This window comes from Ahaetulla prasina, chromosome 4 (assembly GCF_028640845.1).
Source record: "Ahaetulla prasina isolate Xishuangbanna chromosome 4, ASM2864084v1, whole genome shotgun sequence".
Taxonomy (NCBI): Eukaryota; Metazoa; Chordata; class Lepidosauria; order Squamata; family Colubridae; genus Ahaetulla; species Ahaetulla prasina.
The window spans coordinates 105761021-105784932 of record NC_080542.1 but is presented as its reverse complement, the minus strand read 5'-3'; the positions used below and the strand labels follow the sequence as shown (position 1 = coordinate 105784932).

At 36.7% G+C, this 23912-nt stretch overlaps 1 protein-coding gene across 3 annotated transcripts in view; it reads right to left on the bottom strand.

Moving 5' to 3' along the window:
- The window catches only part of RAPGEF5 (Rap guanine nucleotide exchange factor 5), a 141161-nt gene that overhangs the window by 25785 nt on the left and 91464 nt on the right, over positions 1–23912 (bottom strand). For all 3 annotated transcript variants that reach the window (XM_058181979.1, XM_058181980.1, XM_058181981.1), the window contains 4 exons: positions 6161–6239; positions 4187–4331; positions 2499–2596; positions 621–651 (listed from right to left, as the gene is read on the bottom strand). In XM_058181979.1, coding sequence (XP_058037962.1) covers positions 621–651; positions 2499–2596; positions 4187–4331; positions 6161–6239 — 353 coding nt within the window. The remainder of the gene's footprint in view (positions 1–620; positions 652–2498; positions 2597–4186; positions 4332–6160; positions 6240–23912) is intronic.

Genomic DNA, 23912 nt, shown 5'->3' with positions numbered 1-23912 from the left:
CCTGAAATGCCATAGGATTTTAGTTTTAGAAGACATTTATCATGTACTACTGAGTCAAAAGCTTTGCAGAAGTCTATCTTAAATCAACTTATCAGGTGATTTATTTGCTTTTGTATTGGGGGTTGTACATGGGGTTTATCTTGCTACCCAGAATCACTGGGAATGAGTTGGGTGGCCATATACATTTTCTACACAAACAAACAAGTTTTTCTGAAAAGAACACACTTAAAACATTCTCTAAATACATTAGGGAAATGGGAATACATTACTTACACAGGTGAAGACATATATATATTCTTTCTTTCTGTCATTACTCCTAACATTTGCATTCAATATCTTTGTTCAGATTTCCTGCCAAAATCCATTATCTACAGGAAATATTACTTGGCTTCCCCACAATGCATACCAACTTTAATTTTGCTAAAGGCATCTTCTTTTTGTTTCTTTTGGAAGCAGAGCCACATCATTAGCAAACAGTTTTAACAATGCCAACAGAAAAGTATAGCTTGCCTATTTATTTATTTTGGCTGTTTATTTTCATTAATTAAAAGAATCTAAGGCAAAGAAAAATGAAGTTAGTAAATTATAATTAAAATAATGTTAGCACTTTTTTATATTACCTTTCTGTGAGGTGAATATTCATCTACTGTGCTGAAAGAAAAATATTTACGTTATTCATTTTTGTAATAAAAATGCTTTCCATATTGGTATAGATCTCTACTAAAAAGGGGCACAGAATCGAATGGTCTGGAAGTTTGATCTTCACACAGTATTGTGGCCCACCAGTGGCCAACAGAGCTGGTAGCAGAGTTGGACAATGAGGAAGTTGGGAGGAATTTGGCCAGTCCTGGGGGTTGGGGGAAGCTCAGATGAGGGCTCTGCATCGGAGGCAGAGTGGAGTTAGACAGCAGTGAGGCAGAGGAACAGCTGGAGCCCATTCCCAGTGTGTGCATGCACAGAGCTGCCAGAAGAAAAGAACAATTAAGAAGGCAGGGTAGACTTGGGAGTAAGGCCACACCTTGGAGATGATTGGCCCCTCTCATAGGACGTAAAAGAGGAGCAAACAAGATGTGGGCTTTTGCAGGAAGCAATTAGTTCATCTTGTTTTAAGATTGGAAAGTTCTGTTCGTGACTCTAATAGACTTGGTGCCAAGTTTGGCCTTGGTCTGCATTTGGAAATTGGTTTTCTGGCAGCGTTCCAAATGAGATAAGGTAGGGGTTGATAAACATTCCTCTGAAAGACTGTTTGCCAAAGCCTTGTTGACTGTGAATGGACAAAATTCACAGTCGTGTTAATAAAAGGTTTTATCGGAATTAAGACTTTGCTTCATGCTTTCTAAGGAAGCCTAAGTCAGAACACACAGTTAATTCAACACTTTTAACAATACACCACATTGACTCTAGCAATGGTACCATCATATATGATTAATTATATCCCTTGTTACTATAAGTTGTCATTAGCTAATCGGTAATTTGTAACAGCAATTGTTGTAACAGTAATCGTTGGTAGGAATAATATTTGTAGCATTTGTTTACACAAAACTCATTGCCTTCATCATTCCAGCCTTAATTAAGGGTGAATAGGATACCTTTTTGTCCTGAATATTTGTCAATATTTAGTGGTGGTAGGAACTCTCTGAATTTCAGACAAGAGCTTTTCTAGCCCTACATAGAGATGCCCTCCAATATTGTGCCATTTATCCAATAAAATAGATAAAAGTTTATACATAATGCAGCATTATTTTCAGCCAGTCATTTCGTATTTAAAACTATTTAATAATATATTATATAATAATTATATTATATAAATGAAAATATAAATTATATTTAAGCAAATATAATTGTGTTCGTATAATAATTATATAAATGAAATGTTTATGTGTAATGGGAGAAAAATGAATATTGACTTTTGTTAAAATGTCAAATCAACATTGTGTTGATTTAAGTCAGTGGACAAATCTCTCAAAAAACAACTTATAAGTCCATCGAAAATATAAAGTTAATAGTTATTGTGCAACCACTGTTACATTGTATTCATTCATAAATCATGCTTCAAAGACACAAGAAACAAGATCTGTGCACAATAGACCACAATAGACTTCAAAACTAATGCAGATATGCAGGTATGCAAGTACGCTTGCAGAAAAAAAATTAAATTTGTGCTGTATATTAAAACTCTGTTCAAACAGCCTTTACCTCTGATGCTGATATTAATTATTTTTAATCCAACAGTTCTGTAACAAACCTTTTTACAATACTAGTAAATATGGACTATTAAGATTGCAATAATAATTTGTGTATCAAGCCTATTATTTCAAGTTATTCCCTTATAAACTATGCAAAATCAATGACTGCCTATACAAATATTAAATACTTGAAACCAGACCACTTGATATTAAAAACAAAACCCATTAAAATTAGCAAAACAACAACAACCCTAATTATAGCTCTTTAAAGGAAGAACTACAAAATAGGACCAAAAAAAAACAACAACTTACTGGCGACGATGCATTCCAAGTAATTTCTGAAATTCTTTCAGGTCTTTTTCCAATATAGGGTATTCATACACATCATCTAACACATTTCTATATATTGTCTAAAGAAAGAGGAAGTTGAGAGAAAAGGGGGAGGAGAAAGAATCAAATAAATATATGCTTCAGCTTTTCAGCAATTCAGTAAAAACAATAGTTCAGAAATATTTCATGTTAAGATTTTCAGATTGCAAAGAGGGCTTTTAAAATGTTTTTTTTAAAGAGCCAGTTTTGTGTCGTGTTTAAGGCAGAGAATGTGGTTCCAAGTCTGATTTAGGCGTGAAGCCAATCACCTTCTCTCAACTCTAAGAAGAAGGTAATGGCAAACCACTTTCAAAAATCCTTGCCAAGGAAACTGATAAAAGTCCAGGCAGTGGCCAGGAGTCAAAAACTGATTTGAAGGCATACCAGTCATTATTAGTTATCTTGAAAGGCAGTCTCTTACTGAATAACTGAAAAGATACCTTTTCAAAGGATTCCTCATTTTGTGTTTCATTCATTATAGAAAGATCTTCAATATTGAGTATATTAAGATATAAAATGTTCTTATAAGTGTGAGAATCCTAGAACATCTCACTCTTCTCATATAAAGCACAATCAGAAAGCGTCATGGTATAAAAGACTGACTGCAGATTGGCAAAGAAGTGGAACACTGCTGCGTAGCTTTATTTATTCATTTATTCAACCTATATACTAAACATATATTGAGGGAAGCTGAATTTGAGAAGGATTAATGTTGCTTTAAAATTGGAGAAAGGAACTCAATAACTGCTATAATGATGACAATTCAGCTCTGAGAGCTGAAAATACAAGTGATCTCAATGCTCCAGTAATAAAAGTCAAAGAGTATGGTGGAAAAAAAGTCTATGATTAAGTATATAGAGGATCAAGTAAGAAACCAGCCTGATAACTGATGATGGAAACACCGAAGTGAGAGACAGCTTCTGCCTTTTAGAATCACCTACTAATACAAAAGGAAGTACACAGGAGACTCTGTGAGGAAGGCTATGATGATTGGAAAGATAAGAGGGAAACAGAAAAAGAGGATGACCAGCAGCAAGATAGATGGACTCAGTTACAGCAGATCTGAGGGGGCAAGTTGGTGACAGATTGTCTTGGAGAAAATCTATATATGTGGTTGCTAAGAGTTGTTATTAATTTAATGGCACATAATTAATCAAATTTTATGACAACTATTTTATCATCTATGGGCTTTCCATAACCGGTCAAGATTTATTACTCCATCTTAATCTTGTTTTTTGTATGTAAGGTTACAATACCCCTTTCCATCTTCCATATAACTGTGAAAAATTAAGAAAAAGTAAAGGATTTCATGACCCCTCCATGGATATAACATAATATGTAATGTGTAAACCCATTATTAGAACACTAAATCCTCTGAACTCTGGAATCTCAGTTAACTATGTACTTTTAGATCATAACAGAAGAGCAATTATTTGCAGGCTAGGTACTCTTCATCTAGAAGCATCCAGTAGAACTTTAGGAGATATTACATCATAAATGCTGATCCTATATTCAATGTGATCTTACCCCAAATATACTATTACAGGTTGCACATATTAAGATACAGTTTTGGATTTTTTTAAAAAATTATAATTACTGCTCTGTATTAGAAAGTATTTAAATAAACATACCTTAAGAAACTGCTTCAAATGCTCATCTTCATGCAACCAGTCTTTGTAGAGTGAAGTCCACTGTGACACCAAATGCAAGACTTTTCTCTTTCTGCAGGGAACATCAACAATTTCACCCTTGTCCTGATGGTTCTTAGCACAATAAGTGGAGGCAAATTAAGGTGAAATCTCAAAAATAACAGATTTTTTTCACCCCGCTGTCTGATACATTTTTTTCAGTTTATGTAAGCAGCTTTGAGAAATCATTGATTCTGATTTAAAATATAATAAAATAAAATACAGAGAGATAACTAAAAGTCAATTATTTGTATGTAAGGTTCATTCAGTAATAATTAAAAATATTTGTTATATAATAAGTAATATGTGAAAGCAATTGCCTCCTGTTGGAAGCTAAAGCTTAAAAAGATAGTAAAAAGATTTCCTATATACATATTTTTTAAAAAGAAACCTAAACTTTTTTCTTATCTTTTATTTACAGTTACTGCATTTATTTTTTTTACATTTCCATTCCATCTTCCCTCTAAGATCAGAATAAGAGTTTCCCATCTTATCTCTGGATAAAGAGAACATTGCAAGAGATTGCAATTTCCCAAACATTACAACATAATTAAGTATTAGTCTACGTTGTCTTTTTTTTCTTAATACAGAAATGATAAAAATAAATAAAACACAAACATTATTTGGCACAGTGAATTCCAGAGGGCCTGGCTCCGCAGTGCTTCCTCGCTCAGTTGAAAACTTCGTTCAGCCTTCCAGAAGAGCCACTGCTACTGCTGCTTCTTTAGTGGGGATGGTCCTGGCTATAACGGGCAGATTCAGTTTTTTTGCCACTGTGATTCCGCCTCTTTCCCCACCCACCACCAGTCAGATGCCCTCGCTTCTCCCAAGCATTGCTTTGCTTACCTGATTTTCAGCTCCATTGCATTTTTTGCTATCATGTGCCGGAAAACAAGTTTCTGGGGCTAATTTCTTTTTCAGTTGATTCCAACTTCTCAAGATGTTTTTCTTTTGCGAGAAGTTGAAATTGATTGATTGCACTTTATTTTTATTCCCACAAAGTTTGGTTTCCCTTCACACAATGGCGAGAAATGCGATGGAGAAATGTGATGGAGTGGGAAATCAGGTAGGCAAAAAAATGCTTGCGGGAAGCGAAGGCATCTGGCAGGTGCCGACAAACTCTTCTGCCCACAAAAACCTCGTCTTTGACCGCTGGCACCAAAAGGCAGCTGCCAGGAAAAAGCCAGTAGGTCCGGGACCCTTGAATACCTTTCCTACACTGTCCCACCTTTCCCTAACTGCCACACTCCCGAATTACAGCAAAAGTGAGGGGCAGGAAGCCCTGTCATGCCTGCCCATGGAGGGGGAGAAGAGGCGTCAAAAGGAGCTCCATCTCACTCCATGTGCTCCAATGAAAGGCAGCGGCAGCCCAGCTGCTTCCCTTCCCTGCCCTCTCTGGCACCAGAAGCTAAGTGTCAGCCACAAATCCATTCACCCATGCAGACAGGCAAGCGGGCTGGGCTGTGTGGAAGGCAGCTAAGGGTGGAAGACTCGCCAGGCAGAGATCAGCTGGCTGTGGGGGCCGCGGTCAAGACAAGCGAGGGAACCAGAGAGCAACAGCAGCTATGCCACGGGTGTGACTGTAGGCATCGTTCATGGTGGGCAGGGCAAGATAAGGAGTGAGGGGTGGGGCCACCAGCCAGCAATTTAACACCCGGTTTGGCCGAAATGGTGCAAACTGGTTGAATCCCACCACTGTATTTTTATTGAGAATGGGAGTAAGTTAATTCTATCAATTTTGGATGAAAGTTGAGATATAAGCAGTGGTACATAGATGTTATATATTGCAATGATTAATAAATTTTCCTTAATAGTGCAAAGAAACTTGTAGATTTGCCTGATATCTAACATATGAAGATCATTAGATACAATGAGGCCTGAATGAATGATTCCCTTTTGTTCTATAGAGAAGGATATTGTTTCAGCAGAGCTTGACACAAGTCATCTGTTGTCATGAAGACTGTATATGTAAGGAGGAAGTCATCCAGAAGAGTTTCTGCAAACAAAGGAGAAGGAAAACAAAACCAAATTTAAAAAATATACAAAATAACCCTAGAGTATTATGTAAGCATATTATGAACAATGTTCATACTATGACAGTAAAAAGTCACAATAAACATAGCAGTAAAGTTTCAGATAAATGTGTAAATCTGAAAATGGATTTGAACTTTAAAAGGATATGTGTCTTCCAAAACAAAATACTTTACTTCTACCTAAAAAGGAATTGCTACAGCACATATAAAATTGATTTCAGCTTTTAAAATACTTTACAAAATGCAATGTACTTCATTGAACAATAATTTACAATGTGGCATTGTGTGTACGTATTCAAAAGCAAACGGCACTAAATTTAACTGGAGTTACATTAGTATAGCAGTGATGATCAGCCTGTATTAAAAAGCCAACCATCAACACATCCCAATCAACAACTAAAAAATCACATATAACAGGCACTATAAATACCATACACTCGGTGCTAGAGACAAGTTCCCTGAAGATGGGTTCTAGCACAAGTCCGAAAGATCAAAAGACAAAACTTCTGGTCCTGGTGACAGACCTAGAATGGATCCTGCATCAACCTGTATTATTTACAATATTCTATTTTGCCAGTGAAATTTATTTTATTTATTATACTTTTATCCTGATTCAGAATGCGGCTGTGCGGGTGATAGAGGGAGCAACTCGAGGCTCCCATATAACACCTCTCCTGCGCAGGCTGCACTGGTTTCCGGTGGTCTTCCAGGTGCAATTGGTTACCATCTTTAAAGTGCTCCATGGCATAGGACCGGGTTATTTACGGGACCACCTGCTGCTACCAGTGGCCTCCCATCGACCAGTGCACTCCCATAGGGAGCGTCTCCTCAGGGTGCCGTCAGTCAGTGTTGGCTGGCAACCCCCAGGGGAGGGCCTTCTCCGTGGGGGCTCCTGTCCTCTGGAACGAGCTGCCTCCAGGGATACGCCAACTCCCTGACCTCCAGACTTTCCGACACGAACTGAAGACATTTTTGTTCCATCGCGCAGGACTGGCCTAATAGTTTTTAATGGTTTTTTTTATTAGAGTTTTAATGTTCTTAGCCAAATTTGAATTAGTTTTTTAAATTCGTTTTTTTAATTTTTGTATCTGTTGTTTTACCTGCTGTAAACCACCCTGAGTCCTTTGGGAGAAGGGCGCTATAGAAATTAAAATAATAAATAAATAAATAAATAAATAAATAAATAAATAAATAAATAAATAAATAAATAAATAAATAAATAAATAAAATCCTGCCTTTATAATTTATAAGTAATTCAAGCTAGCAAACATATCAAACTCAAGGCCCACAGGCCAGATCCGACCTGCAATATATTTAGATCTGGCCCGTCGGGCGGCTTGGAGATGGTGAGGGACTGGCCCCCACAGCCTCGGCCCTGGCCCACCCCAACCCAGCTGGGTGCTCCCCCTGGGCCTGCACCCCATCCCTTCCTCAACAGCCCCCTCCTCCAAATAAGCTTGAAACCCCATTTTCTTTCTCCGACCGCTTATCTGGTGCCTCTCCTGCTGTCACCTCCATTGACAGCCACATTCACCCCGACCACCATCTACCGGCCTGCCTGTTTCTTTACTGTCTCCCTCAGGCTGGGGCAGTAGGGACAGTATGAAAGGTCATTTGGGGCAGTGTGAAAAGGAGGAAGAGTGGCTGGCTAAGGCATCTGAGCCCAGCTCCTGCAGGGCCTTTGCCACTGAAGCTGATGTTGCTGCTGGGCCCCAAAAAGGGGAGTCGGAGAAATGGAGGTTGCCACAATTTTTGCCCCTTCCTGTCTTAGTCGCACACCACCTCCTCCATCTTAGGAACAGTGGCAGCTAGGGATGGTTGCAGCTAGGAAGAATTATGAGCAGTAGCCGGAGAGAGCAGGGAGCGGAGGGGAGGCCGAAAAAGCTGTCGCCCCTTAACCTTTTCCACTCCCCCTCCACAGACTGCTTGCCTCCCTAGGTGACCCTGCTGCAGCATTTAACTACCACAGCGTGCTTGCAGCAGAGGTGTCAATATGGACCATAGGCAGGGCACATGTGCTCTTTCCAGGCCACGTTCCAACTTTCATTCACCAGCTGCCTCCATCTGCCAGCCTATCCCAGGTCGGTCTCCTCCAGATGTGGTCTACTGGGCTATGGATTTCTCTCTGCCCCTGCCCCAAGCAGCAAAGCTGGCTTTTGCATGTAGTTATTCTTTACATGTTTATATTGTAAAATAAAATGGCCTATCCAGGAAGCTGGCTCGGTCCCTTCCTTCCCTTCCTTCCCTCCCTTACTTCTTTCCTTCCTTCTTTTCCTCCTTCCTTCCTTCCTTCCTTCCTTCCTTCCTTCTCCCAATGGCTCCTTTGTTTGGCTGCTGCGGAGGAAGGCCCCACTACTCTCCTCCAGTCTAGGAAGCCCCTCCCCCCCATGCATGCCCATGCACACACATACACACCGTTCCAAGTTTAGATACTTTTATCCACATTGATCTTGCAAACTGCCAATCATACTTGGGATTGGGCAGAAGGTTCTCTCCTTCCTCTGTGGATAAAAGTCCCCAAACTTGGAATGTGATGTGTGTGCATGCACGAACACATGCATTTGACTATTAGCAGTTTGGGGAGGCGAGGAATTTGTGGGGCATTGAATTGTCCCCAAGTCGAGTTAGAGTTAGCCGGTGAGAGTTGTTCTGTCCCAACCCTGCAATCTCAAGTCAGCTGCACCCAGCGAGTGGCCATGCCCACCCAGCTATGCCCACCCAGTTACAGCCACACCTACTCAGGCACGCCCACCTGGCCGCTGTGAATCATCATAAGCTTACATGGCCCTTTGAGGACAACCATAATGCTGATGTGGCCATCAATGAAATTGAGTTTGACACCCTGGATATACAGTATTCCTCACAATAACACTGTGGAGTGGGCTTGGCTGAGAGAGAAAGTGACTGGTCAAAAGATATACCCAGCTGCTTTCATGCCTAAGGAGGGACTAGAATTTACAGTCTCCTGTTTTCAAGACTAGCATCTTAATCACAAGATCAAACTGGCTCTCTTGTGAAAATGAAGTATTTTGATTGCTGAAAATCAGTAGAATTTCTAGCCACTTTGAATGAAAAATACATAGTAATCATAGCATACTCCCTAAAAGAAGCTTAACATCATTTTTTAAAAAAAATCCAATTGTACCCATATTTCTGAAAACATAAAAATATCCTATTCCTTTTCAGCTAAGTTATTCAAAGCACAGAAACGAAGGCAAAATACAAAGCCAAAGAAGTTAAAGATGAGATTAAAAATACAGCTAAATCTATCTTACATTAACATACTTCTGTTACCTTTTACCTTTCCAGAAAATTCTCTTTGCAGCCACCATATCCATATTCCAAATTTGCTCTTAAATATCTTAACTTAACTTAAAGTTATTAACCATAAAGCACATTGTTGTCTTGAGTACATTTATATTCTGTATTCTACTTTGTTTTGACCAAAATGGAAAATACAGGTAGTCCTAGAGCAGAGGTCTCCAACCTTGGCAACTTTAAGCCTGGCGGACTTTGCTGGCTGGGGAATTCTGGGAGTTGAAGTCCGCCAGGCTTAAAGTTGCTAAGGTTGGAGATCTCTGTCCTAGAGTTACAGCCATATGTGCTGGTGGTTATTAAGCGAATCACTGCAGTAAAGTGAATCATGTAGTTGTGAAGCTAATCTGGCTTCCCCCATTGACTTTGCTTGTCAGAAGCCAGATGGAAAAGATTACAAATGATGATCATATGATTTCAGAATGCTGCAATAATCATAAGTGCATGCTGGTTGCCAAGCATCCAAATTCTGATCACATAATCATGGGGATGCTGCAACAATCATTAAGTGCGAGGAATAGTTGTAAGTCATTTTTTAAATGCCATTGTAATTTTGAATGGTCACTAAATGAATTATTGTAAACCAAGGACTACCTGTAGAACTAGAATAGTCATTAAATATAAAACAGTGTGTGCATACCAGTGATGGTCTTTACAATAAACAATTAAACGTTAAAAGCAGGAGCAGATCAAATGAATCAATTCATCAGATCAAAGATTTTCACAGGCTATAACAGCTATTAAGAAGGGAAGGGAAAGGGACCTGATCTGGATTAGGATCTCAGCATTGGAAATTGGAGTTAGAGTTAAATCCTACACTGTATGTTTTATAAAAATATACCTATAAGAATCAATATACTGTAAGAATAAGAACCGTTTTTCAAATAAAATGTCAAAGTTTGTTACTCCTAAGGATCAATATTTTTACTAATAGTTTTATGTTGGCCGCTGTCTGGCCAGCATATATGATATTATTTATCTACCTAATCAAATTGAAACCAACTACTTTTCAATTGTTGATGGTTACAATGTATTTGTATATTTATTTTATTTATTTATTAGAATTTGTCAAACAAAAATGAGAACAAGAATAAAAGAATAAAAATACAATAACAGGGACATAGGCACATTAGTGCACTTATGTATGCCCCCTCTACTGACTACTTAACTATGATGTAAGGTCCACAGGAAGTCAATTCGTGACTGAAACTGTGAAAATTTGTAGCTGAAACAACTGAATCAGGTAGAACATTCCAGACTTTGACAACTCTATTACAAAAATCATATTTTTACAGTCAACTTTAGAATGATTTACATGGACTTTAAAGTTGTTAACACACATATTATTGCGATTAAAACAAAAAAGTCATTTACAGTAATTTATATGTAGTAAAACATTACTACATATAATTTTGTATGCAATACCTAGGTTTGACTGCAAGCGAAGCAGTTCTAAGTGATCCAAACTGAGAATTTCGAGCCTAGTAGCATAGGGAATTCTATTGTGTACAGAAGAGTGCAAGACTTTTCTCATGAAATACTTCTGAACCCATTCAATTGTACTGTACTGATGTTAGATATATGGTAGGGATCAGGGGTGGGTTCTAAATTTTTTTACTACTGGTTCTGTGGGTGTGGCTTATTTTGTGGGTGTGACTTGATGGTCATGTGACAGTGGGCATGGCTTGGTCATGTGACTGGGTAGGTATGGCTTGATGCTCATGTGCAGTGGTGGGATTCAGCCAGTTTGCACCACTTCGGGAGAACCGTTTGTTAACTTTCTGAGCAGTTTGGTAAACTGGTTGTTGGAAGAAATCATTAGGGCAGAGAACCGGTTGTTAAATGACTTGAATCCCACCACTGGTCATGTGATTAGGTGGGCGTAGCTGGTAATCATGTGACTGGGTGGGTGTGGCCAACTTGATGTCACTCACGTCAAAGGTTGATGTCACTCACGTCAATTTCCCTGTCTATTTATTTACTACTACTGAACATCCAAAATATACTATTAAATCCTATGTATATATGCCATATGCATACATACATATTACATAGTATAGCATGTATAGGCACACAAAGAGATACATTATCTACTATATATATATATATACTGTATGTACATACACACACACACCTCTCTTCTAAAACTATACACATTCAACCTCACTTACTACATTTGGAAAAACACACAGAGTCCACTTTCTGCCACACATTTAACTATAAGTTCTGTACATTTAGAACATTACACACAATTCAGATGTTCTTCCCTAACTTGCACATGACTGTTAGAGCCAGGAGAGATCATGGATTGAGTAAAATGTGGTGAAACTCACTTATCAATGCTCTTGCTTAGCAACCAAAATTTTGAGCTCAATTCTGGTCATAAGAAAAGGACTACCTCTGCATTCCTCTGCATGGCAGCCTTGTCCTAGTAAACTCCTTCTCCTTTCTGGCAATTTTCCTCTCCATTAGAGGTACCAAAATAATCCATGCGGCAAGCATGGCAGGGCCGCAGGAAGCAAATAGGCTGCTAGCTGCCTTTCCAATGGCCGGGCCCCCCGACATACTTGCCTGCCTTCCACATGCCCTTCCCGGCGGTCCTGTGGCAGGCCTGTTTTCCTGCCTTCCTCCCTCACCACTGCCTTTTTGTTCGGCTGCTTACCTTCCTTGGTGGCTGTCAGGAAGGGAGGCTGACCGGGAAGGCAAGGAGGGCAAGTTGACTGGAGTTTTCTGCCACTGCTGGAAAGCCGCTTTCTCCGTTATGTTCTTTGCACATGTGCATCCCATTAGACTTGCAAGGCAATGGGATGCACATGCATGAAGAATCTGGTGGCAAAAAACATGGCAGCCGGGGCGAGCGACCGGTGACCGGTTCAGGGGTGTGGCCAGCCATCTATTACTACCGGTTCTGTGAGCGACTAAATTTTTTTACTACCGGTTCTCCCGAATCGGTGCGAACCGGTAGCCACCCACCACTGGTAGGGATACCAAACAGTTGAACAATACTCTAATAGCATGCATTTTATAAGCTCTAATTAGCAAAACAATGTTTCCAGGGATAAAAAACTGTGCAAAATTAACTACACAACTCTTAATGCTTTTTTAGTAATGCTGTTACAGTGAACTTCGGAGCATAGATCGTCAGAGGTGAGTACACATAGGTCCTTGACAAAGTGAGGTTCATCAGCTAGTTCAATGCCACCTAGCTTAATACTTGACATTCTGATTGTGTTTACCAATATGCAAGACAGAGCATTTAATGATCAAAATTTGAAGTTCCCAAATAGATGACCATTCTGTATATTCCATTGGACTATTTCAAACAGCAAATTTAAAATGTGATAATAGGTAAGCAGAAAAAATGTATTAAGCCTTTGTTATTTTCACAGCCTCACCAATCCCACTGATTTCAAAGAGAGCTTTCTAGTTTAAAGAATCAAAAGGCAGTCACTCTTCAGATGGAAAGTACCCTACACTGTAGCCCTGAAACTCCATGGTTCCAATTTCCACATCGTTTTGCACATTCCGGTTTCAACTGAACTCAACATGCAAGCGTGAAATTGGCTGGATAATAAGACCTCAGGAGGTTTAACTTTCAGGATTTCCTAATCAGCATTTTGAAAAAGAAAGTCATGTTTCTCTTCAATAAGTGGGAGTGACTCTCAGAATGAAGAAAGAAAGAAAGAAAGAAAGAAAGAAAGAAAGAAAGAAAGAAAGAAAGAAAGAAAGAAAGAAAGAAAGAAAGAAAGAAAATTTTTTAAAGAAGGTTGCTCTTATATACAATTCAATCTATATTTTCATCCACTGGCACATAGTACTGAAACAAGAATCTTGCTTATTCCTTAAGCAAATATACAAAACCAATACTCAAAGAAGGAAAAAAAAAACCAGGAGCCATTTCCCACAATGTAAGGACTACAACAACCACTACATGGGACAGAAAGGTAGAAGACTGCGGGACTGTACCCATAAACATCAACCGGCAACAGAAAAACATGACAAAAATTCAATTTCTGTAATATATGGACAGTTTCCACAGTTTCAACTAGAAACTTAAAATTTTAGATCAAGTCACATCTAAAACTGCTAAGCAATTTGTGGTAGTTTGGCTTTCAGACAAATCAGCTATCAGTGGACACACAGAAATAAACGCCTATAAATTCCATTTAAAAAACAGAACCAAAAGTCTAGGAAGGGAATAAACAGCCTAGACCAGTGGTCACCAACCAGTGGTCCGTGGACCACTGGTGGTCCGTAAGAAATTTTTGGTGGTCCACAGAAAAATTATTTTCATTTTTATATTGCACTAAATACTATTTATCTTTTTAAAAAATTCGTATTAGTGGTCCACGGGATTTAAAATTATGAATTTCGTGGTCCCTGAGGTCCAAAAGGTTGGGGACCCCTGGCCTAGGCTACACATCCTCCAGAAGCCAATACCCAGAGAGGCAAGAAATAATCAGGGAGAAGTAACCCAATCATGGAAACATCCAGGAGGAAACCATACTTCTACCAAGACTGGAAATAGCTTTTTGACTGATGGCCAACTATGCCCAGAGTAGTGTTTTTCAAGATGGACAACTATACAGGAATTTGGGAAAAGAGAGAAAGGGAGAAAGGGAGGGAGGGAGGGAGGGAGGGAGGGAAGGGAGAGAGAATAAGGCAAGACTCCTTCTGCTTCCTTTCTAGTGTGGCTTTTAAAAAAGAAAGAAAGAAAAGAAAAACCTCTCTTAGCTAAATGTCCTCTGAAGTTTTTCCTCCTTTGCTCTTTAATGTTCTTTCATTCACCATCTTTGTCTGTTTAGCTATCTTCCAACATAATGATTCTCTTCCTATCTAAGCAAATGTTAGAAAAGAAAATAGCAGGGAGAGGGATCTGTTTTAAAGGGTCCTAGTTCTACTTTAGTTTATTTTGTGCTTTAAATAAAAGTATCCAAAATGCAATTATTATCAATGACATGAAATGGTAAGCCACATAAATGCAAATGTATCATAATGGTGCCTATTAATACATAATTGTCAGAGACAACCTTTACAAATATGGAAGTACAATAAAATATTTATTTGTAGATAAGAATACAGTGACAATTTAAATTGCAGGCTTATGTAAAAGCTCATGATGATACTGCACTAGAGGGAATAATAAAATATATATATTTGCTTACTGTATAATGGTAATAATCATAGACATAAGCAAAATAAATTTTAGTAGGAGAAAGACAATTCACAACTGCTAGAGCTGCAATTTCAGAAAGAAAAAGCACTGTATTATTGTGAAAAAAAACCACTATGCACCCTTCATTGTTCCTTTCAGCCATCTGTTCTAGGCAATTGATCAATGCTACACCTTCATGAAAGAGCTCTTTTATTCTTATGTCAATCAAGTTACGTTTCTATCTATATTGCAGTTAGTCATTTATGAACAAGACATGTGTTTATATCATAGCTTGGGGAGTATAAGCATAAATAATAATATATAACCTCTTCTCTCTAGTTTTGCCATATACAGTATCAAGAAGAAATTGTAATTGTAACAAAGTAGATTAGAGCAACGTGCGGATACATAGGATTATCTTTGAAAACTTAAATACAAACCTAGTTCAGAATCACTATTGCTAAACTTTCCACTACAATTAATAAGATAACATCTGCAAGCCTATCCCTTGCTTCCTTTTTGTTTCCAAGGAAAATTCAAAGTGCTTACTTTAATTGATAAAAGTCTAACTTCTTGGAGTTTAGATATATAGTTCCCAAAGAATAGCTTTGTACTTTCAGATTTCATGCGATATCTTATGTAGAATGGTACCTATACAGGACTTCTTGTGAAAGGCACACAATTTTTTAGTAACACTCTGATTGAAGGTTTTAATCATAGGATACTGCTTGGAATTAAATATATAGTCCATTATTTTAATATTATGTAAACATTACTGTACTGTACAATACTGTAAAATTATTTGTAAAACAAGTTGTAAAACAAGTTGTAAAATAGCTAGCTACTATATTTTCCTCCTTTGTCAACCACTTTTAATAAAGACTTTTCAGCCTTTATTGCAGCACATTTAGTTATATTTTGACTAAACTATCTCTAATTTTACAGTTTCAAAGAATATAACAAGATTTCCCTTTCACAAAAGTGTGCCCCTTTACCGGATTAACTATAATTCTGAAAATTAATATGTACTTCCTTTCTCCAATACATATTCCTCAATAGTCTCGTGTATTTAAAAGTATATGGTATTCAGTCCAATGACTAGTTCAGGCTCCCTATCCAAGTGTATGTATTATTCTCAGCAATTACCAGGGTGCTGAATACTTTATGTGCAAGATTCATCCTAGCTTGGCTTTTGCATCTGAAGGGGCCACACAGATCAAACGCAGCAGAAATAAGAATTTGAAGTTTTTAACGTACTTTTAACCAGAACTAGTCTGAAATAATGATGATTGGTTAACAAGAAAAAGTGACAAGAAACCTGGCAAGAAAAAGAATATATAATCTTGTTATATGGTACCAATCATTAAATCAGAAAGAGCAAATTGCAACATTCTTGCAAACGCCTGCTTTTTTTTTTTTTTTTTTTGCAGTCCAGGAATCCTCAAAACTCATGCCAACAAAGCTCGGAAGCAAGCTTCCAAAATACAACAGAACAATTTTACATCCTTTTTTTTAACATTCAAAATAAAATAAGCTTAGATAAATAAGCTTTAAAATAAACTTTGATTCTAAAAGATTAAACAAAAAAGGATTGAAAATCTGCCCACTCTAGAGTCATTTTCGAACAAGATGGGCAGCAAATACATTTAACAAATAAAAAGACAGATGGTAACACAGCCAATATATCACTCCAAATTCTGATGATAATAAGGCTACATAAACCAAGAAAGAAATCATAACTTTATTAAATTATTAAAACTTCAAGCAATTTGAGAGTTTTCTGTTGATGATTTCTCACTTTGAAAAATAAAAACCAGAACATATAGACAATTTGTATAGACAATATAAATGTATAGACAATTTGAGATGGAAGAAATGGCTGGAAACATTGCAAAGGGATGCTTTTTTAACTTTGCCATCTTTCACATGCTTAGGGAGGGAAATGAATATAGTCTTTTATTTTTCACAGAAAACATCAGAAACAAGAAAATCTTTGTACTAAAAACCTTTGAGTACAGAAAACACTGGAAACACTGAAACAAATGTGCACAATGAACACAGTAACGGAGTTGTATTCTCTGCTTAAAAGTAAGGTTTTGTTCTGCTATTTGGTGTATTCATTATTCTTATATCCTGCAGTATTTTTATATATGATGAGTCAAGTAAGCTGGTGTTTTCAAAGCCCAAAAGATTCCTTGCAGCTTTGAAAATTCTCAATCACCAACTATAAATAGCTGAAAGATGAAAAGGGACATGTTCTACAATCTGTTGTATTTATACATGCAACTTGCTCCAACTTGGAATATTGGTTAATATGAACAACAATACATATGGTGAATTTCAGACAAAGGACATGCCTTTTCCAATGATTTTTCTCTTAAAACAATTGATGCAGTATTTTAAGCAGAGGAACATTAAAATTTATGTTTAATAAAATATATTCCTCTACTAAAAAGTAGAGAAGGCAACAAGGGGATCAGCCATACTGAACTTAATTCTCACTAACAGAGATGAAATGATAGAAGGTGTTGAAGCTTCAGGAACCTTGGGGGAAGTGATCACGCAATATTGGAATTCAACATTAAGCAAATACAAGTAGTAGAACAAAGTCAAACTAGAGTCTTGGACTTTAAGAGAGCTAATTTCAATAAACTTAAAGAGAGCTTGAGAAGGATTCCATGGATGAGAATCCTCAAGGGGAAAACAACTCAAGAAGCTTGGGAAATTTTGAAAAGTGAGATTATAAAAGCACATTCTAGCACAATACCAATGAAGAAGAAAAATAATAGATCTCAAAAGAAACCAGCATGTAATATATAATATAATATAATATAATATAATATAATATAATATAATATAATATAATATAATATAATATAATATAATATAATATAATATAATATAATATAATATAATATAATATAATATAATATAATATAATATAATATAATATAATATAATATAATATAATATAAAAAGAACTATCTGACAAATTGAAAGACAAAAAGGACAAGTATAAAAAGTGGAAAGAGGGGCAAATAACTAAGGCAGAATATCAGCAAAAAGCCCAAGCCTATAAAGATGAAGTGAGGAAAGCTAAGGCTCACAACGAACAAAGGCTAGCGACAAAAGTAAAAAATAACAAAAAAAGCTTCTTCCAACATGTTAAAAACAAGAAAAAAGTCAAGGAAACAATGGCCCATTGCTGGGAGAAAGTGGCAAGAAAGTGACAAGCAACAAGGAGAAAGATGATCTACTTAACTCATTTTTTGCATCTGTCTTTACACAAAAGGAAAAACAATCCAACCTATCAAAAACAACATCACAAAAAACAGATTAGGAACACAAGTTAAAATAGGGAAGAAAATGGTAAGTGAACACCTGTCTACCCTAGACGTGTTCAAATCACCAGGACCGGATGGATTACACCCCAAGGTTCTGAAGGAACTGGCAGACGAGATCTCAGAACCACTGAACTATATCTTTCAAAGAGCACAGGGGAGCTGCCAGAGGACTGGAAAAGAGCTAATGTAGTTCCCATCTTCAAAAAAGGGGGAAAAAATAGATCCAGGAAACTACAGATCTATCAGCCTGACCTCAATACCGGGGAAGATTCTGGAAAAGATAATCAAGCAACGAATCACCGAACACCTAGAAGCAAACAAAGTAATAACCAAAAGCCAACATGGGTTTGTCAAAAACAGATCAAGCCAGACTAACCTTATTGATTCTTTGACAAAGTGACAAAATTAGTAGACCAGAGGAATGCTGTCGATATAATTTACTTGGACTTCAGTAAAGCATTTGATAAAGTAGACCATAACCTACTACTAGATAAAGTAGAAAAATGTGGGTTAGACAGCACCACCACCAAATGGATTCGTAACTGCTGACCAACTGCACTCAATGTGTAGTCCTCAATGGAACTACATCCACATGGAGGGAAGTATGCAGTGGAGTACCCCAAGGCTCTGTTTTAGGCCCAATACTCTTCAAAATCTTCATCAATGACTTGGACAAGGGGATAGATGGGGAACTCATCAAATTTGTGGATGACACCAAGCTGGCAGGAATAGCCAACACTCCAGAAGATAGGCTCAAGTTACAGAAGGATCTTGACAGACATGAACATTGGGCGCTATCTAACAAAATGAAATTCAACAATGAAAAAAATAAGGTTCTACATTTAGGCAAAAAAAACCCAAAATGTACAGGTACCATATATGTGGTACCTTGCTCAACAGTAGTACCTGTGAGAGGGATCTTGGAGTCCTAGTGGACAACCATTTAGATATGAGCCAGCAGTGTGCAGCAGCTGCTAAAAAAGCCAATACAGTTCTGGGCTGCATAAACAGAGGGATAGAATCAAAATCACGTGAAGTGTTAGTGCCACTTTATAATGCCTTGGTAAGGCCATACTTGGAATATTGCATTCAGTTTTGGTCGCCGCGATGTAAAAAAGATGCTGAGACTCTAGAAAGAGTGCAGAGAAGAGCAACAAAGATGATTAGGGGACTGGAGGCTAAAACATATGAAGAACGGTTGCAGGAACTGGGTATGTCAAGTTTAATAAAAAGAAGGACTAGGGGAGACATGATAGCAGTGTTCCAATATCTCAGGGGTTGCCACAAAGAAGAGGGAGTCGGGTTGTTCTGCAAAGCACCTGAGGGTAGAACAAGAAGCAATGGGTGAAAACTGATTAAGGAAAGAAGCAACTTAGAACTAAGGAGAAATTTCCTGACAATTAGAACAATTAATAAGTGGAACGACTTGCCTGCAGAAGTTGTGAATGCTCCAACATTGGGAATTTTTAAGAAAATGTTGGATAACCATCTGTCTGAGATGCTGAAGGGTTTCCTGCCTGGACAGGGGGTTGGACTAGAAGGCCTCCAAGGTCCCTTCCAACTCTGTTGTTGTTGTTGTTGTTGTTGTTGTTGTTGGCCTCCAAGATCCCTTCCAACTCTGTTGTTTTTATTGTTGTTGTTATTATTATTATATAAATGAGGGTCACATTTGTTTTAATTAGCAATTGTACAACTAAAACTTTTCAGCCATGTTAATATTCAAGCATCTCTGGTTAATTACAATATCACAGAAAAGTAAAGGGCCAAGGACTATAGGGAATTGCAGTCTTTTAAATGACCACAACAACTTCTCCTTCAAAGGTTTAACTAGGTGCTTTAGAAAGAGGCAATGAAAACTTCAAGGCAATTGACCTGATATGAAAGTTGCAATATTCCAATCATCCTAAATGTCTCAATTAGCTACTTGAATTTTTCAATCACCTCTATTTTGAGGCTCAATCACTCTGAGGACCATTCTAACATTTTCATAATTCAAAGAACCATCATGACATTTAATGGGGATAATATTTACATTTATTTAGCTTACTTCTTTTATTATATTTTCCACTACCCTTGGATATTTCCACAGTGTTTTTAAGAAAATGCAAAGAAAGCAGAACAGAATAATTTTGAAATTCTTAATACAGGTAATCTTACAAAATTTACAACAATTCACTTAGTGACTGTTCAAAGTTACAATAGCACTGAAAAAAGTGACTTATGATCATTTTTCACACTTATGACTATTGCAGCATCCCCATAGTCATTTACATTCAGATGCTTGACAACTGACTCACATTTATGACGGTTGCAGTGTCCCTTAATTATGATAATCTTTTGCAACCTTCTGACAACCAAAGTCAATGGGGAAACCAGATTCACTTAACTGTGTTACTGATTTAACAACTACAGTGATTCACTTAACAAATGTGACAAGAAAAGTCGTAAAATGGGGTAAAATTCACTTAACAAATTTCTCACTTAGTAGCATAAATTTTGGGCTTAGTTGTGGTCGTAAGTTGAAGACTATCTGTATTCAGTTATCCTGCATGTCTATTTGAAATAGTCTTACCTAGTCAAAGTCTGCATTCTAGTTCAACAGACTATTATGAAACCCTTTATATTAATAAGCAACAATGTCTCCCTTCAATATATCTGGATGAAATTATACATTGATAATAGGTAATTAATTTGGATTTTGGCCATTATAGTATCAATAAACCATTCAGACCAATTGTGGATTCTAGATGTGAATGTATGCATCTCTGAAAACAAGAACCAATCTTTATATATAAAATACTGACAGAATGACAACTGGATTTTTCTCTGCATAAGTTTACTAACAATCATTAAATATCATAAGGAATATGAAATTTCATAAATGCCATAAATAAAGCAGCAAACTGAATAGTTTTTTTTATTCACATATGCAGACATTTAGACAGATTCATAATTGTTTTAATATATTTTGGATTAAATTGCAATAAGGTCATATTCATGTCTCAAACCAAGCGAACTCTGTAATCAGTTATTATAATAACTAAATTAAATACATAAGAACACATAGTTTAATTAATAACACTATATAAGACAACATGAAAAGAAAAGAAAGACTTATGTTCTTTATGGAAAAACTTCAAACTCAATATAATCAGAATCCGAAGAAGACTGATGCTATTAAGGTAAATCACATTGCCACATTATTGGCAAAGCCAGAAGCAGAAATAAGGACCAATTTATTAAAACTCTGTTCTAACCTTGAATTTTTACTGATGACACACATGCTTTCTGATAGCACAAGTACAGTCTCATTATCTATAAAATTAGGCAGAGAGCTTCACCTATTATTTGGATAAGTATAGCAAAAACTAGTAAAGGTAAAGGTTCCCTTTGCATATATGTGCTAGCCATTACCAACTCTAGGGGGCAGTGCTCATCTCCATTTCAAAGCCAAAGAGCCAGCACTGTCCGAAGACATCTCCGTGGTCATGTGGCTGGCATGACTAAATGCCAAAGATGCACGGAATGCTGTTATCTTCCCACCAAAGGTGGTCCCTATTTTTCTACTTGCATTTTTTTACGTGCTTTTGAATTGCTAGGTTGGCAGAAGCGGTAACAAGTAATGGGAACTTACCCAAATACACAGCACTAGGGATTCGAACCGCTGAACTTCCAACCTTTCAATGACAAGATCAGTGTCTTAGCCACTGAGCCACCACGTCACTCATAATAAAGATTACGATTGTGTTATTATATTCAATCATCAATACTACATCTCAGCAAACCCTTCAAAACAAATATTTCAGTTCACATGACACTATGTGGGCATGCAGTGTTTGAAATAGCTGTGTGGAAAAGACATGGCTATTTTAAAGAATTTGCACAGCTTTGATAAATTGACACCAAATAGTTCATTCAATGGTATTAATTCATTAAAAAACAAAACTCTACTTCTGCATAGATGCATCAATCTCCTAAAGTCTTCCACATTTTGAATGTATTTTGATTTAAATTTGTATGTACCTATACATCTAATGTACCAATTTAAAATCCCAAAATCTCTGACACAGCAGTTTCTGTACACATTTTGCTTATGTATATAAAATATACATTAGTATATTGGAGTCAAGCTTCAGCTCAGAAATGAAGCGTATTCAAGATGATTAAAAGAACTGAATTGAAATCTATTTAGCATCCAGTTCCTTAAATATCGCAAAAGAAGGCATAATCAGATTGAAACACAGATATCAAGAGTGGAATTTTGTATACGCACTATGATTATGTGACTATAACTTATTATGAATCCCTTTCTGGCAAATGACATCTGCTTGGTTCAGAATTGCTATTTACTCAATGAAATTGAAGTATTTCTCTATTCAGTCAGTGCCAGATCTAATCAACCTACAGTGTGATCCAGTGTGACAATCACAATACATTGAACAGTTCCAACAGAAAAGATAAATATCTGCAGTTCAGAGTTGAATTATGAGCTTTTGGTGCAGTCTGAACTTGAGTGTTTGCTTGCAGCCAATTCATTAACCACCTAAATAACAACTGTCTTATGATGTTGGATAATGAAATGCCTGCAAGCAAACAACCAAACTCAGACAGCACCAAGAACTTCGCATTGAACTGTATAGGTCAGTTCAATGCCCACTCAACGAGCATATAAACATTTTTTTCCTTTCTCCCTTTTTAAATCACCCTGAGTACTTTGAATTATTTGAAGAAATTAAATGGAATGAAAGCAAAAAATAAGAGAGTACCAGTTTGGTTTAGTGATTAAGGCACCAAACTAGAAAGTGGAAGACCATGAATTCAGGTCCCGCCTTAGCCATGAAAGCCAACTGGGGAATGTTGAGCCAGTCCCTCTCTCTCAACACAACTCAACCCATCTCACAGGGGGGAAATTGGAGGAAGGAGGAGTATTAGGTATGTTCCTCACCTTGAGTTAGTTATAAAAATAATAAGGTCGAGATGCAAATAAATAAAAGAAAAAAACAGAAACTTGTGATATATACAGTCACAAATGAAAGGAAATACAAACTCACAAATAAGCAGAAATACCAACATTAAAATATCCATTTTCAATTATTTTTTACCCACACTTTAACTCAGACAGATGAAGAAAGAATAACTGATAAGAAAAATCCTTAATAATATAGGTAGGAGATTGTGATCACATCCAAAGAAAATTATTCTATCCATAGGATGCTACCAACTTCTTTGTTATTATATTATATTTCAACAAGCAATTTTTCACTGATGCAAAATATTTTGTGATTTTTTTTGTGCATAAAATAAATATAGCAGTTAACAACAAAAAATTATTTAATTTCTTATACCTGGCTTCAATTTATATTATTTGTTCAACAAACTAATAGGATTCACTATTTTGATTTCTTTTAAAAAATGAAGCTATAAACTAGTTTGCCTACTATTCCACCACAATCATTTTAAAATATTATTATTTAGAGAACAAACTTTAGTGGATGTATAATACCAATCACAGATCATGGCATTATATGCTTGCTAAAACAGATTGCCAAAGAGTTCTCATATTTTATTTATTTATTTATTTACTCATCAAGTTCAAAGCTGAAATAATTTTCTGAAAGATTTTTAGGAAAATCTGCTCTATCTTACTAGTATCTTATAAGAAACTTACATAGTTTATATGTAACTATATTGGCTTAAACCGCCCTGAGTCCTTCGGGAGAAGGGCGGTATAAAAATCTAATTAATAATAATAATAATAATAATAATAATAATAATAATAATAATAATAATAATAATAATAATAATAATAACAACAACATAGT